The 17,236-nt window shown below is 35.7% G+C and overlaps 1 protein-coding gene across 6 annotated transcripts in view; it reads right to left on the bottom strand.

Annotated features, from left to right (window-relative positions):
* Window positions 1-538: 538 nt before the first annotated feature.
* ADGRB3 (adhesion G protein-coupled receptor B3) overlaps window positions 539-17,236 on the bottom strand; it is an 854,624-nt gene continuing 837,926 nt past the window's right edge. For 4 of the 6 annotated variants that reach the window (XM_002714525.5, XM_051855533.2, XM_017345224.3 and 1 more), the window contains 2 exons: window positions 8,140-8,244; window positions 539-1,346 (listed from right to left, as the gene is read on the bottom strand). In XM_002714525.5, the coding sequence (XP_002714571.1) occupies window positions 1,158-1,346; window positions 8,140-8,244 (294 nt within the window). In that variant the 3' untranslated portion in view covers window positions 539-1,157. The remainder of the gene's footprint in view (window positions 1,347-8,139; window positions 8,245-17,236) is intronic. The other 2 variants (XM_070073912.1, XM_070073911.1) reach the window with 1 other exon arrangement.

Below are 17,236 nucleotides of genomic sequence, written 5' to 3' on the forward strand. Positions count from 1 at the left end.
TGTTCACTGCAGGCTTTACACTTTCTCACCAGAGACAAATCATCCCATCAAATACCCCTCTTTTCTCCTGCTAGAGAATATATATAAAGATCTTTAAAAAGTCCTGAACAGGTTTATTTTTGTATACTATGAAGAATTGTTGTTTGAGTAGCTTTGTTTGTGAAACATGCAGTGAATTTCACTACATAAAAATAACATTTTCCCTGTCTTATTTCTGTGTGTTAACTTACAGTTGTCTACTAGTTGCCTTTTTGCCATAAGATAGAAAAAACATAATATTTATGTAAGAATGTGATAGTAAGCAGATTTTTTGACAAGCCCCATTTACATGGTACATTGTTCCAAAAGGTGTTTAAGTAGAAATACAGAAGCACTGTACAAACCCATTATTACATTTGAAAAATCATTAGCCTCAAAGGAGTAATAATGGTCTTCTTGTAAAATCGTGAATATATTTTTGATATCTGTATTGAAAAAAACTTTATAAATACGCAAATTTCCATTCAACAAATCCAAAATAAAATGCACTAAAAACTGGTATGTAGACAAAAGTTTATTTACACCATACAACATTTTAAATATTTTTTACACAGCTGCAGCAGAGAAAGCTACTCAGAGCTTTCTAGAGAAAACTGCAATAATAAAGATGTGAAATATATTATTCATATAAAAGTGAGATTATTACTTTATTGCATTTAAAGCAATGAAGAATGTAGCTCAACAAACATTCATTTAATGACAAAAACTTTGCTTTTATATTATAAAGTAAAAAGTGTAGTAATGGCCAAACAGACTGTTATAAACTTTAAAAACTGCATAAATATATACATTGTGCTTCATGGTGAAGTTTTTTGAAAACTAAACCATATGAAGCGGTTACAACATGAATCGTTGCTTGAGGTTTATCTATAAAGATTACCTTACAAATCCATTCCACGGGTACTTACAACACAGGATGGTCAGAACTGTACACCTGGTCGTCTCTCCACTAGCCTGACTAGTGAGAAGTTACCATAAGAAAACACCACTGACGTTTGGCACGTGGAGGTCCTGACACAGGATAGTCACACTGTTCAGATAGAAAGGTCAGGCTTCCCAACTCCTAAGTGTCAGTGCAATCAACTGTTTAGTTTCCACCTCTGTCCATTTTGCCTTTGCTAAACTTCTGTTTGGAAGTCACCCTCCTGCACATCCAGAGGCAAATTCAGACATTTCTCCCATTCTGCCGGCCTCAGTTCCAAAGTATCCTTTGCCTCTGTATCTAAGACATTGATTGTGGTGTAATGTTGGTAGTCACTGGGGTTTTTGAAAGTTTCCCATGGATTCTTGTTTGGTGCTGGGTTTTCCTGTGGAAAAGAGAAAGGAAGATAGTCATTTATTCAAGGATTAGCGGTGCTGCTTGTTGATGTTCCCAGCGAGAGAGCGTGTTTGTAACCTTAATCCAGTGTATATGATTCAGAGATGATTTGTAATTGTGGCCAGCTGCAGGAAATAGTTTTGATTTCAGTTTTCTTTCACTGAACAAGCCGATGAACACCATCTCTACGCTATCCAGCAGTCTTCAGGAATTAAAGGAAATGAATAATATTGTGAAAGGCAAAGTACATAATATTTTGTGGTGTACATCTTACGAAATGTCAGTATGGCTACATGGTCAAATAGAAAGGAAAGTTGAAACACTGCTAAGATTCAATGTCAAAAATACTAGTATTATGGCAGAATCTTTTGTGGGATAAATAAATTTGAGAATATTTAATGGAGCATATTATTTAATAATAAAAAGACTTACCCAAACCAACAGTACTTCATTAAAAATTAGATCATCATCTTTGTTTAGTTTTTCTCAAGAAATGAATCTTTTTAGTGATGGGTGTTTAGTCCAACAGTTAAGACACCACTTGGGAAGCATGCGTCCCACGTTAGCAGGCCTGGGTTTATTCTTATTTCCATTCCTGATTCTAGATTCATGTTAATGTGAATTCTGGGAGGCAATGGTGATGGCTTAACTACTTGTGGACTTACCACCCGTGTGGGACATAAGGATTGAGTTCTCAGCTCCCGGCTTTGGCTTTGTCAGCCCCTAGCTATTTATGGGATTTGCCCATCCCCAGGTTTCTGGGGACTGAACCAGCAGATGGGAAATTTTCTCTATTTCAATCTCTCTGTTTCTCAAATAAATAAAATAAAATAAATAATTTTTTTTCAGAGGAAGTCATCTTTCCTAGGATATTTAAATGCTGCTATATTCTCTTGTTTTGTGAACTATTTTTTTCTATGTATTTCCCACTATTTTCTGTATAGCTGAGTGAGTGGCATACTAATTTAGCAAAAATCATTCTTCCCTTCAATGACTAGTTTTGTGTGGAACATAACTAGTAATCCAAGGGAGCCTTTCAAAATGTCTGCAAGCCATTATTCCTTATTGTGTTTTATAGTGCACTTCCCCTTATTATTATGTAAGAATTAAGGTTTACCTAGTACAACTCCACTCAGAGTTGCCAACTTGTTATATTTTAGATAAGTGTTGTTTGAAGATTTCTGTAAATGAGAGAATTTGAATGGGACAGATTAAGGGGAGTATCATCAAAGAAGAAAATCATAACTGAAAGCTCCTTATAAAACAAACAAAAGGGGCCGGTGCTGTGACGCAGTAGGTTAATCCTCCATCTGCAGTGCCAGCATCCCATATGGGTGCTGGTTTGAATCCTGGTTGCTCCACAGAGAGCAATCCAGCTCTCTGCTATTGCTCGGGGAAGCAGTAGAAGATGGCCCAACTTCTTGGGCCCCTGAACTCATGTGGAAGACCCAGAAGAAGCCCCTGGCCCTTGGCTTCAGATTGGCTGCTTGGACATTTGGGGAGTGAACCAGTGGATGGAAGATCTTTCTCTCTGCCTCTGCCTCTCTGTAACTTTGTCTTTCAAATAAATAAGTAAATCTTAAAAAAAAAAAAGTAAAAGAAAACAAACTAAAACCACCACTGGATAACCGGATGGATATTGAAGTATATAGCATATTGATTAAAATTAAATCTACTCATTGTCACAAAAGGAAATGCAAGTAAAAGTCATCAGTTATTCTAAGTCCAGATTTCATTCAATATAGACTCTCACTGACATTAACCATTATTCATGAGAAATAATTTAACTTTTTTTGAATAATTTTTCTACTTTCAATTTATACCAACAAAGTCTATCAAGATTTATGTTTTCCTCTTCAAAGAACAACTTTAAATATCTATTACTCCTACATTCCTGTTTTTAAAGATTATTTTTAGAAGCAAAATATTTGAATCTTATCTTCATTTTTCATGATGTGACATTATGTTTGGTGCAAATACTATAGTTTTTGAATGAGTCCTTCTTCCCAAAATCTGGCCCTCAAATGATTATATTAACAAATGGAACATACAGTCATCATCAAATTATTATTTGGGTTCCACTCAATGTAATAAACATCACCTCAATCTATGGGTAAGAGAAAAAGAGAGAAAAACAATTTATAGAAAAATTGATCATAGATAGAGGTTATTTTTATAAATCCTCTATACACTGTACATTTTTCAACAATTAGTATTACTCAAGGAAAAAATAGCTGTAGGTAAAGAAATAGTAAGATGTTAACTTTTTGGATATGTGTAGGGGATTATTTAATTATGTTGTTGTTAAATATACTTCTTTGCCTCCCTTCAACTAATATTTATTTATCAGCTGCTCTGTGTCACACATCATATTAGACACTAGGAAGGATAAAATGATAAATAAAATATGGAAAAGCAGCATGGTCCACTAGGGAACTTAAGATTTAAAACCTGATACATGCAGGTGCAAATTTCCATTCCTCTATTTTATATGAAGCAACATTGAGCAATTTACTTAATGTCTCTGAACCTCCACTTGAGTATCTGCAAAACAGCTAAATACTTTGTACTGTGGATCAACACCTACCTTGTGAGGCTACGAGAGAGAAAGAGAGAGAGAGAGAGAGAGAGAAAGAGAGAGAGAGAAATTGGCAGAGAATTAGAATGATTCCTGACGATTTAACAAAAGCTTACCATATAGTAACCATATTTACCATGGAAGGTACTTACAGGTAAACAGAGATATAAAAGATAAATGTATAACATGGTCTAGGAAAAGTGCTGTAAGGATTAAGTGGAGGCTAAAAAGCAGCACATAAACCTGAGAAAAGTGTTAGGATTGGCAAAGCAGGAAGAGCTGGCATTGAAGATATGTAGGTTGTTGAGGGTCTGGTTTTGGACAAGTATATTAGGAAATAAAATAAAGTATGGAAACAAGAAAACCCTGAGAACAGGGACTTGTTTATTTTACTTGGCATGGGAAAGAATTGCAGAAAAAAAAAAAAAAAACAAGCAGGAGAAGAACTGGAAGCCAAATCATAGGGGGTTTGAATGTCAGGCTACTCAATTTTGAATTTATTTTGTAGGCAATAGGGGACTGTTGAAAACTTAGGGCCACTACAATGGCCTAAACCATCAATCAACAGCTAAAAGGTTCACCAGTATGAATTTTGCTGAATCATGTCCATAGAATGAACTTATTTATCTTAAACAAAGAGCTGTGTCTAAAGGAGCCTTCTGAAAATCTTTAGTTTTATAGAAAGTCCAATTCATTCAACTCTGAAAGGATTCAAGGTATGTGAAGTATTAGTGCATTTGTTTGAAAAATAAGATTCTGAAACCTTGGAACAGGTGTGATTTTCTTTTTATACTCTGAAGATCAAACACCAGAAATACATAAACTAAAATAGCCAATTTGGGGGCTGATATTTGGCATGGTGGTTAAAACATTGCTTAGGATGTCCATATTCCAAATCAGAGTAAATGGGTTTAAGCTCTGGATCTGTTCCGTACCCCAGCCTTCTGTTAATGCTCACTCTGTGAGGCAGCAGGTGATGTCTTAAGTAGTTTGGTCCTTGCTACCCACATGGAGACCTGGATTCAGTTCTAAATTCCTAACTTCAGCATGGCCTAGCCCCACCTGTTCTAGGCATTGGGGGAATGAACCAGTGAATGGGAGATCACTCTCTGTCTTGGTCTCTGTCTCTGTCTCAGCCTGTCAAATAAAATGAGAATTAATTAACTAATTTAAATGGCCAATTTTAAGCTTTAGTAGAATGTCTCAATCTGATTCCAAAGAGTACTATTTGCCATTACAGGACCTGTTGAATTTCCAAGGGATTCTATTAGTGAGTCATAAGTTAATTCATAAGGTGGGCTTTCTTGTCCAACTCCTGTGGCATTACCAGGCACTTTCAGCTGAACTGTGGCTCCCACCATTGTTCACAAATGTGTGGACCCCCTTTAATTCAGAGGGAGGCCCCCTGCTTCTTTAATAGTGTAGAACTACTGTGTCGAGTTGACAGAGAGGGAACAGAATCTGAAGAGAGTGAGGAAAGAGCTGGTGTCAGTGGATGCTGCCCACAAGTCACTCATTTCCTGTGGATTGGGTATGACATGAAGGAAACCTACAGACTCTCAAATGGATTAGTGTAGTATTTGCAATTATGCAGCTGTTGGTTTTTTTTTTTTTTAAAGCTCAAGTAGAGGAAGGAAGACATGTAGTTCAACTGAAGGCTGTGTGTTAAAGCACATGCACAAATTAAATATAAGCCAATATGCACAAAGCTTCCAACAGTGCTGATTTGGTCTTAAACTGCATCGGTAGTTAGACTGTTAGATGATTATGAGAATTAGGAGCCTCCCAAAATGTGGCACGCCTGCTTGAGTGTCCCCTGTAGTTCACAAGGCTAGGAACAGGCTTCCCTCCTTCCATCCTTCTCTTTTTTACTCCTTCCCTTTCTTCTTTTCCCCTCCGTTCCTTCTTTCTTTCCTTCCATCTTTCAATTTACCTTTTGGTAGGGACATAGCAAAATAGAATGTGTTTGTTCTAAAAGAGCAAGAATTTGGAGAAACTACTTGGGAAAAAGAGATCTTGACTGTGAATGATTTGTGAGCCATATTCAAAGTACAAGTTTCTTCTTTGGATATCATTAAACAGTGCCTTTTCTTTGTAGTGTGATTTAAATGTTTTCCTGCCTGGAAGCAGGAAAATGGACTAAGTGGTCTTTTGGTTTCCTTTTGATTCCCCAAATTCTATTACTCTGCATAATTACCATCATTTACTGTGCTAGGCAGGTGTAAGTTAGCAGCATGGGAAAAAAAAAGGAAAAACAATTTATTTGAGGTTTAAAAAAATCTTTCTCTACCCAATTATGCAATTTTTCATTAGCAATGTGCTGCAATGAATTATGTGACTAAATTAAGGATAATGAACTCACTCACATACTCATTATTGATAAAAACTGAATAAGGAACTCATTTTTTTTCTGTTCTCAGATATTTAGGACAATACTCAAGCAGCAATAACAGCTCTATGCTCTCCACTCCTAGCTTCCCAAATGGTAAATATTTATAAATCTCTTCTAGAAAAGGCACGCTGCTGCAGGGATGTGGTGTAATTAGTGGACTATTTTGGTTGTCAGGAAACTGAGATACAGATATTTGTGCCATTAATGATTTAATACCCAGACTGAACAACAAGGGGAAATTACAATCATATTATAGCATTCAGCCAGCTGTATCTCTTGCATAAGGCTTTCAGATTTGTAAACATAACCCTTTCCTTTTTTTTTTTTTTCAAGCAAATGACATTTCTTCAATTTATTTCAATGTTAGCTTTCAATATTTCAAAATGAGTAGCTAAATGTATTTAGGGCTAATCTCAATGGTGTAATTCTCATTTGCCTCATAGCTAAAAACTGCCAGCTTAATATTAGCAGTAGATGAGAAATAAGTACTCATTATGTATGAAGTACCTTCTACATGCTACCATTGTACTGGTGATAACAAATAATGCATGACTCTTGCTTTAAGGATGAAAATAGATTGACATATACATAAACTATTAAGAGATCACTTAAGAATTAAAGTGGACAGTATTCCTTATAACCTTCATTTAACAAACACAGATTGAATTATCATAGCCATGCAAATTGATAGCAACCATTTACTAATAGCTTACCATGATAAACACTGTACCAGTTTTAAGAGGAATAAAAGAAAATCATGGATAGTAAATTCTTGCTGTTCAGCTCTTCATGAACTAACCTTACTAATCAGGAAGCTGGTGATATAACTCATAAAAAGCATATGGAAACATCACTAGATTTAGAAGGTAATCAAATATGTACATTCGAGTAACACACACATACACACATGTGCACACACGCACACCTAACTCTATATATCACTAAGAGGAGAATTACCCAAGGACTACAACGAGTGTGAGGCAAAGAGTGAGCACCAAATTTGGAGTGAAGAACTGGTATCAGATGGCAGTCCCAGCCTACCTCAGTTTACCAAACTGTAAAGTGCCATATTTGCATTTGCAAGTGTTGTGGGGGATCATATGAGACATATATTAGTTACTGTTTTCCATTATCCATTTAGGAGAATGAAATTGAGGTTTGGAAACATAAGTGGGGTAACCTGCTCAAGATCAGACAGTTCTTAAACTTTCAACTACCAATGCTCTTACAAAGAATTATGAAGTGGTGACTGCTCTGTGCATACAGAAACTGTACAATGTTGTTGTATTTGATGGAGTCAGATGCTAAAGTTGTAGTGGTGCGAATGAATGAGAAGTGAATGATTATGACCAATAACCAAAGTAGGCGAGTCACTTGGAGACAAAAACCTACCACAGTGGTTTCAGGTACCAACTTTATATATTTAGTAATTATATTTTAGGACCTTAAAATGGCAAGCTTCCAAATGAAATTTAAAATTAGCCAACTATTTAGATATTTGAATTAACTGAATTTTAACTCATGTTTTTGGCCATTGAAGCCAATGCATTTTTTGATATATAATTAATTCTAATTAAAGCTTATAAATGGAGGGCCTTTGAAATGTAAATAAAATGCTTAAAGACTCTGTAATCTCTACTTTGCCTATTAGTAGTGTTCTCAAAGTACATTTTTTGAGACTTACTATTTCTTTATGTTCATGGTAGTTTTAGGCTCCTGAGACTTTTCAGGACTCCAGGAGGGAAGGGATAATATCTGTACCATGTACCACCTAATGTGGCACCAGACACTGATGAAGCAAAGTATACTCACCATACTGCTTGTATTTGGTATATCCCGAAATCTGTCCAAAGTTTGAAATTTCTGATTTAGTTCCTGAAACAGTTCCATATGCCTCTTCCTTGTATGCATGACCTTCTGCAAAAAAGAATAGCATGGCTCTCATTCCTAATTTGATTTGTGTATTTTGAAAATAGAGATTTAATATTTTTATTTTAATAATAAGGGAATTAAGTTTGGTGGGAATTGGGAGTTCCCCCAAAATGCCACAAATGGAAATGAGTTGCATCAAATACATATCTCTTATTCTGCATTTCTTGAACATGCAGAATATGCTTTTTTGTTTTTAAAGATTTATTTATTTGAAAGGTTCAGACACACACACACACATACCCACAAACAAGAGGGAGAGAGAGAGAGAGAGAAGAGGGAGACAGAGAGAGAGTGGGGGGGAAAGAGAGAGAGAGAGAGAGAGAGAGAGAGAGAGAGAGATCTTCTAATTGCTGGTTCACTTCCCAAATGGCTGCAACAGCTGGGACTGGGCCAAGTCTAAGCCAGAAGCCTGGCACTTCATCTAGGTCTTCTACATGGGTGGCAGAGGCCCAGGCAATTTTACCGTTTTTTGCTTGCTTCCCTTATGCATTAGCAGGGAGCTGGATCAGAAGTGGGGCAGTTGGGACTGGAACTGGCATCTCTGATATGGGATGCTGGCATCTCAAGCAGTGGCCTTACCCAGTGCACCACAACACCAGCTTCATGAATAAAATTTTCTATTTACATGATTACCATAAACTAGTTTTTTTCCAGGGCTGGAGTTATGGCTCTGCAGGTTAAGGTACCACTTTCAACAGTTTGAGTCTCAGCTGTTCTGCTTCCTATCCAGCTTCCTACTAATGGGCCTAGGAAGGTAACAGAAGATGGCTCAAGTGCTTGGGCCCTGTCACCCAAGTGGGAGATCCGAATGTATGCTGGGCTCCTGACTGCAAACTGGATCAGCTTTGACTGTTGTGGCTATTTGGGGAGTGAGCTAGTGGATGAAGATTCTCTCTGTCTTTCCTTCTCTGTGTGTGTCACCCTGCCTTTCAAATAAATAAATAAAATCTTTTAAAAAATGAACTTTTTTTCATATGGGTGCATCAAAAATGTAGCAATAATTTCTGCATAAGATTTTCATCACTCAAATATTAAAAGACATTTTATAAAAACTGCAATATTTTTAAAAATATTCAAAAATTTGGACTTGTCAAGTACCTGAATCCCTGATCTTCATCATGGGAAATATTACATTTTTATGTTTTATTTCTATAAACACTAAAATTCTTGCTGGCTATCCTAAAGGAGGAGGAAAATTCTGGGCCTTGCCACTAAAACTGACTCAATACACTAAAGTGTCTAAACATGTGTAAGATCTAAATCCTTACACTTTCCAAGTGAACAATGATTGGGCTTTGCAGAAGGACAAATCTGACTCCTAGGCTTCATTTATTTGTTTATGAATCTTAACAATTAGGATTCAGAGCATAATTTACATGATTAATAAACTAAAATCACAAATACAAACATGAATATTAATTCTCTTCTTCCCTTTTACAGTCTTTTCTCTTAACATCATTATAACTCAACAATGGAGTAATAAATAAAAGTAACCCTAGTATAAAATGATATGGGTTGAATCTTTGTCTATTACAGAGCCTTTAATAGAGCACAAACAAAGAATAACTAGGGTAATAAATCCCTTGAATTGGCAAATGTTGTTTTAAAGGAGAAAATGGCTTCCTAAATTTCGATTTTTAAAATTAAAATTCAATATTTCAATGATAGTCTGCAATTATGCCTTCATACTTTTATAAATATGAAGATACAAGATTTTACAGTATTTAAATCATATACTTCATAACTCACCAACTGCTCACATAGTTTGCATAGATATATTCATGTCTAAGCTTATGCTTTGAGTGTTTGGTTAACTGTTTCAACTACTAAATATTTTCACAAGAATTTGTTTTGAAAAAGAATTAAATCTTTAGAGGAAAAATCTGAAATGCATAATTTTCTTTTAAAAAGACGCTTTGGAGAGCACTTTATTCCTTGAGGAAAAAAAAGGCAAAAGAAAAATGCAAATTGAATTCTGAAGTATTACATAAGCTTATTCTCTCTTATGCAAATTTTAATTTCCTATATTGAATGAATTTATATCTAGGCAACACACTATTTACCCAGTCTTTGATTTTAAAAGCCAACTTTCATGTGAGGGAATTCTGCCATTTTAAGTCTTGAAATAACCGATTTCCATCTTTGCTCCTCTTATCTCTAGGAGTTGGCTGTTGAAGAATCAGGTGGTTGAGGATGAGAACATGGCAACATTACTCATGATGGGGACATGAAACATAGCAAGCAATTACAGAGCAATTAACTTCCCATCAGTTTTGGGGAGAGCACACAAAACAGATTTGCAGGATTTACAGAGAAACACCAGGCAAACATAATTTGACTAGTGATAGCTGATGGAGATTTATGAGAGAGAAGATTTGCATAAGCAACTCAGCAGAGGGATTTTGAGGACCATGTCACTGGAAAACATAATGCAGTACATTCCATACGTGGGGAAACAAATACTCCACACAACACCAGGCCCTAAGACACTAACCGAATTAAGACTGTGCCACAAGGAACATTTTCCTTAAAAAAAAATCTACTGTTGTTAGAATACTAGCCCAGCCTCTAACTCACAAATCATGTGTTTTTCATAGTAATAAATCTTACTATATAGAGTTATTTTCTTACTTGGTACAGTCTTTGTCCTATGTCACTCTGCTGATGTTTCTCTAGGGATATTTCATTCTGTCATTTAATACATATTTATGAGCATCACCTTATGCCAAACACTGGAGTAACAATGATACACAAAATCTGATTGAGTTCCTGCCCTCTGTAACTTAATTTCAAATGGAGGACTTAGATATTAATACATAATAATTCAAATAAATATAAAATTGAAACTGTGATAAGAAAACATGTGCTGTTGCTGTGAGTGTAAGTGATATGGGGACTTGCTAAGACAAACCCAAGTGAGACAATCCTCAAATTTTCACATATTCATATTTAACTTGAAAATTCTCAAATTATTTTTTCCCAAGACTTCATCTACTCTTTCCTGTCCATTTTCTAGAATTCAGAATATCCTATGACTGAAAGCCCTGTCCTCAACAAGACATTTCCTCTCCAAAGATAAAAAGCTCATTCTTTTCTAAAATAGCTGGTGCCAGAGGTAGAGTGCCTTTTCCGAGATACACATCTAATAATGTCTGTGAAGTCTTCATTTATCCATCATCTTACAAGAATACAGACTTGCTTTGTGGAGCTGTATCTTCCCATATTGTTGGAAATGTCAATCAAGGTCCTTACTGTTCCCTGGAAGAGGTGACTTAGTCCATTTCCTTCTACTAAAATTGTCTTTTGTCAGTTAGTCAAAGTCATTACATGTTTCTTGTGGAAAAAAAACATACCTCCAGAAAAAAACATGTTCAAGAAGCAAACCAAGTATCAGATATGCCCCATGGAAAAGAAGGTTTCATTAACTGATTGAGGTTTTATAGTCATAATCTGATTGAATATGCATTTCCTGATTCTGAGCTGGATAGATTTTATCTTGAGTTCGAATGCTAGGGCATATTTGGAAAATACAAAGTTGTGGTGGTTACCAGTGTTTTATAAAAACAGAAAGCATTGGGAAATGTTCTACAAAGGCTCAAGAATGCTATTCTTAACAAATAAGCTCAAGTATTATAAAGTGAAATATGGAAGCAAATGAAAATTGTGGATGCTGAAATATAGTGCTCTTCTTATCTAGAAACATTAATTACAAATACATCTTCATGCCAGATAATCTTTCCAATTTAAAACTGCCACCTTGGCAAAGCCAGAAATCACCATAGCAATGATGGTTTTGTGTTCTGGCAGAATTGTCACGTTAGAGCTGCCATTAACAGCTCATGTCTTTGACATGGACTCAGTTTGATTTTCAATGCCTGGTTCCTCCTTATTCACAGTCTCAAAAACATCTTTCAGCCTTTATTATTAAGGAAGGTTCCACTGATAGAAGTACCAGCTTCATATTATCAGAAAGTTTCTAATGTAGCAATATTCTGGAATAAAAACTTAGCTGTGATTTAGTTTTCTTAAGTATTAAGCATTTTCCTTTATTTATTTACTTGTATTAGTATTTTTTGTAGTACTCATGTCTTTGATGTTAGCTACCTAATTAGAAGCTTTCATGCTTATAAATATTATCAGTCAATTTTAATGGCTATTTTGGAACTTTACTGACCTTAGGGTTCATCATTTTCCTTTTTGTGGAATCTACCCTGTTTCCCAAAGAAATTGAGTTACATGAAAAACTCAGTTTAGGGGGCCGGCGCTGTGGTGTAGCACGTAAAGCTGCTGCCTGCAGTGCCAGCATCCCATATGGGCCTGCGTTTGAGTCCTGGCTGCTCTACTTCTGATCCATCTCACTGCTATGGCCTGGGAAAGCAGTAGAAGATGGTCCAAGTCCTTGGCCTCTGCACCCACGTGGGAGGCCTGAAGAAGCTCCTAGCTCCTGGCTTAGGATTGGTGCATCTCTGGCCATTGTGGCCAACTGGGGAGTGAACCAGCGGATAGAAGACCTTTCTCTGTCTCTCCGCCTCTCCTTCTCTCTGAGTAACTCTGACTTTCAAATTAAAAAAAAAAAAAAAAAAAAAAAAAAAAAACACTCAGTTTATAACTCAGTTTTTTTAGTCTTGTAATGATGGTAAAATTCTAATACATGTGGTTTTTTAACTTAAATAAATAGATGTTTTTTGATTGATGATATCTACAGAATTCAGGCTCCTTTATTATAATGCCCATCAGTATTAAAGGCTTCTTTTGCAGTAAAGATAAACACATTGTAATTAGTGTTCCTTCCACTCAGATTAATATCTCACATTTTTTGAAGCTGTGAATGAATCCTCGTCCTGAGAACACCACCAGCCTAGCTGCGTGGAAATATTCTCTCCCGAGTAGCTTATTTCCTTAAAGTTTCTATTTTTGTAATTTAAGAGAAGCAGTCTTTGCAACATTTTAATTCTTGATATTAGAGGAAAAAAAAAGGTAGGTTATAAAATACATTCATAGTATTTCAGATATTTGACTAAAAAATGAGGACACAACATAACCCTCCAGGAAACTCTCCTAGCTTCTTTAAGTACTCGGAAGATGCCGAGTCTGAGAGATTTGGATCTGGAAAAATTTATGTTTGGATCCCAGTTCCATCACTTTCAAATTGTGTGGTCTGACACATGAAATCCAATCTCCTTTTACAGGCAGTTTTAGTAATCAGACTTACCTCGCAGAGTTATTTTGAAGATAAAAAGAAAAGGATAAAAAGCACTTAGCACTGGACTACACTGATAAGAGCCACTTAGGAAATGGCAGGCATTGTTATATTTCTTAATCCTCACAATAACTGTGGGAGATAGGAGGCATTACCTCCACTTTACTGATTAGGAAACTAAAGCTTAAAAAGGAAAGTCTCACAAGCTTACAGGAGTGGATAGCTGGAATCCCTTCTGAATCCCAACTCAGTTCTCTTTGTATGCTGTCTTACATGCATCTCAAAGATTCAAAAAGCACTCAACTTTTATATTTTTAGGTTTCTGATTATGACTGATTCAGGCGGAATACGACTGAACAAATGTAAGATGGATTATACCTTCAGAAGTGAGCCCATAATCTCTAGATATTGATTCGGTCTGCAACTCTCCCATAGAACTGTAATTATGTTTTTAAGGCCTGGTCTTCACACTTGTCTCTGAACATCTCTTTGGTAGTGACTTACTTATCTACATATCTTTGACACTTACACAATGTCTGGAATTCAGCTGGTGATCAACAAATGTGTACTGAATAAATGAAATGAGTAAGATAACATAGATGTAGAGCAGGGAAAGTACCATTGAAGTGTTGTCTTGGAATAGAAACCATCTTTTACAAACTGTTTGGAGGTTTTCACTTTTAAATCAGAATTATGAATCATGGAGTTAGGGTTTAAGTTGGAAAGATAAGTAAGAGATATTCTTGCATATGGACTTTTTGAAACTGAGAGAAACTATCAAAATAAGTTGGAGAATCTCTGAATTATAAACTTTAGAGTATAGTGCCTGGAAATCACTGCCTGAGAGGAACTAGAATCAGATTTGTCTGAATTACTTTTTCTAGTCTTAGAGTTTTATACAGTGCCATTGTCCATTATCCACTGCTTTGTATATGAGCACTTTTTCAGAGTGGGCTATCTTAAGTCAACATCAGAACTCCTAATAGCGAATAAATGCATACCGTAGGAATTAAGATTAACTTTTAAAGTTGTATTCTAAGCTTTCCGTAGCCATAGTCACACTGTGTCCTTAAGATAGTGCCTGTAGCCCTGTGAATGACGTCTGATATTTCATGGTTCTATATTTCAAGTGTGTTTGTACTTGAATAAATATGTTTCCATGGTTTAAGAGAAACTAAACAAAGGGTTTGAAAAAAAAATGAGTGTATGTTTTTTATTTTGCTGCTGTCAATCAAGAGTATATTTGGCTTTAAATACATGATTTTGCAAGAGTTTAAATTTAGTAACATAAAAAAGATGGATATAGTCTATGACCAAATTGCTCAAACTTTTCCTCCAAAAGTGCTACGGACTGCACTTACTACTGGGGTCAGGGAGAAAGCAGGAAGGGCCTATTATGAACAAGACATTTCTGATTTTGATACTAACACAAATTTTACCCTTTATGTATTAGTTTAGCTGGTTGCAATGATATAAAATTAATATAAAATAATGTTTTTAACTTGACCGTGTTTGCCCTAAACTTCCAATAAAATTTCCTGTCCCCACAAAGATGGAGCATAACTATCTATGTCTTTTTTTGCTATCTGCCCTCAACCACTATCCCCTCAGTTTGAGAAGATGAATTTAGTGGGTGTGAGGGGGCTACATGATTGTCACAGAAGATGTGATAAGATATAGCTCTGTGCTTTTAGAAGAAAAGGTGAAAGTACAAATATTTCTATCCATAGATGTTTAACAGGAATGCAGACTATTATCTATTCACAGTTTCACAGTGCATGTCTAATTGCATTTCTGGGAAGTCCTTGATCTTTGTTTCAACCTAAGCCAATTTAAACAACCTGCCTAACATTTATTATTCAATATCCTGTTAGGCACCTTAATTGCATAGTATTAAAGTGGAACCTATCCTAAATATATGTCTCCATGATTTCCCTGATTGTATTACTGGTACTAGCAGAAGTCCAAGGTCATAACTGCAGAGTCATCTCTTTTCTGCTCTTTTACTCTATGTTCAAGAACCAAATTCTGTCTCTGTAGCATCTCTGTGCTACTTTTTCCACAATGTCCAGGCAGAGGACTTTAACATTTCTATGACCAGACACTAGTATTCATAATTCAACTTCCTCTTTCACCCTATTACAATCTATCCTCCATATTACTGAAATATTAATATTTCTAAAATCCTGTTCATAGTAAATCACTCTAAAAAGACAAGCAAAACAAAGTACAATAGAAATCCTTAGCAACAGTTAGTAACAGGTTTGGTAAAAACTCCTTCTGCTGGGGTGCAAGAGATACTTTCAAAATTACCCTCTTTATCTATTATTTTCATTCTTAGACCCTAGTTTAAGTGCACTTTGACTTGCTTCTTGTTTCTTGGGCATGCTGCACATGATCATAATTCCATGCCTTTTCCTCTTAGAATTTTTACCTACTATTTTTACCTCCTCAAGTTATATCTGATACGAATATCTTTGAAATACAATGTGGCTATCTTGGAAGTGCCGCCTCCATACTTATCCACTGTCTATACTAGTCTCTGCCTTAACTCAGGTATGACTTCTTGTTAAAATGAACTGCATTGAAAAACAATTTTATTTTCTATTATTCATTCAACAAAAATGTATTGAATGCTTACTATGTACCAGGATCTGTACTTGTAGCTGGAAATACAAATGCAGTGAGGTATTTAATGACTGAACATAGGAATAATCATCACAGTATTGTCTGAATACTTTCTGGAAAGCAAGAATCAATGTTTATGATTTATGACTCAATGCATTGCTCTATTTGTTTAAGAAATGCAGTGTTGTTCTGCAGATTAGCTATATTAAAGGAGCTTTGCCCTAGGTATAACATTACCTAGCCACAGTGTTTCATAAATATATGAGTTGAAAAAATATTATTATCATGAACAGACTCTGGGGAGTGTGTTAACCTTTAAACCTGAAAAAGGGAAGATGCTTTCTGGAGTCTAGGAGATAGTCAGTCCTTCAATAGTAAAGCTTTTAAACTGGCCACTGCATGGTTAAGTTTGCTGGGGGACAAGTCAGGTTAACAAACTTCACATAAATTTCATCCAGCCTGAACTAAAAAGGGGAAAGGCTGAACTCTTCCTCAAGGATCACCTTTAGCAAATAATTAGACTATCCATTTTGAAATTTATCAACATCTGAGATATCTGCCACATACCTGTGATTGCACATGAAGCAAAGAGGAATAGCATTAAGTGATAGCAAAAAATAAATATTTTTTTCTGATAAAGAAAAGGTAATATATCAAAGTTCCCCTGCTCAAACTTTGGCACCTACAGTAATCATGCCATAATTACAGTAACTAAAGGGCTACAGAAAATGCCCAGGTCCTTGTGCTATACTTTCTTTCCATTATTAGCAAATGCTTTGTTAATACTGTGGTTTTATGTGTGGGACATAAGGAAGAAGTATCAGCTGAAGGAATCTGCTACCAGTTGCCATAGAGAACAGACAAAAAAAGAACAGTTTGTCTAATGCTCCCAACAACACAGCATGATTAGATTTCTTTTGAGTGCTTGTGGTTATATAACTTTGGTTGGTTTCACTGAGGTTTAGTTTTAGATCTAGGTTTTTACTATAATTTGCCACTGATGCCTAGTGGGCTAATTCACACCTCCTTTTCTTTGTACTAACAACTCATTGCTTTTAGGACAAAAATATAAATGATATGGCCTTCTATTTTAGGCAAACTAAACAATTGGTAGGAAAAAGCCTTAAAATACATGATTGAAACAGACGC

The sequence above is a fragment of the Oryctolagus cuniculus genome, chromosome 5, assembly GCF_964237555.1.
Source record: "Oryctolagus cuniculus chromosome 5, mOryCun1.1, whole genome shotgun sequence".
NCBI classification, from domain to species: domain Eukaryota; kingdom Metazoa; phylum Chordata; class Mammalia; order Lagomorpha; family Leporidae; genus Oryctolagus; species Oryctolagus cuniculus.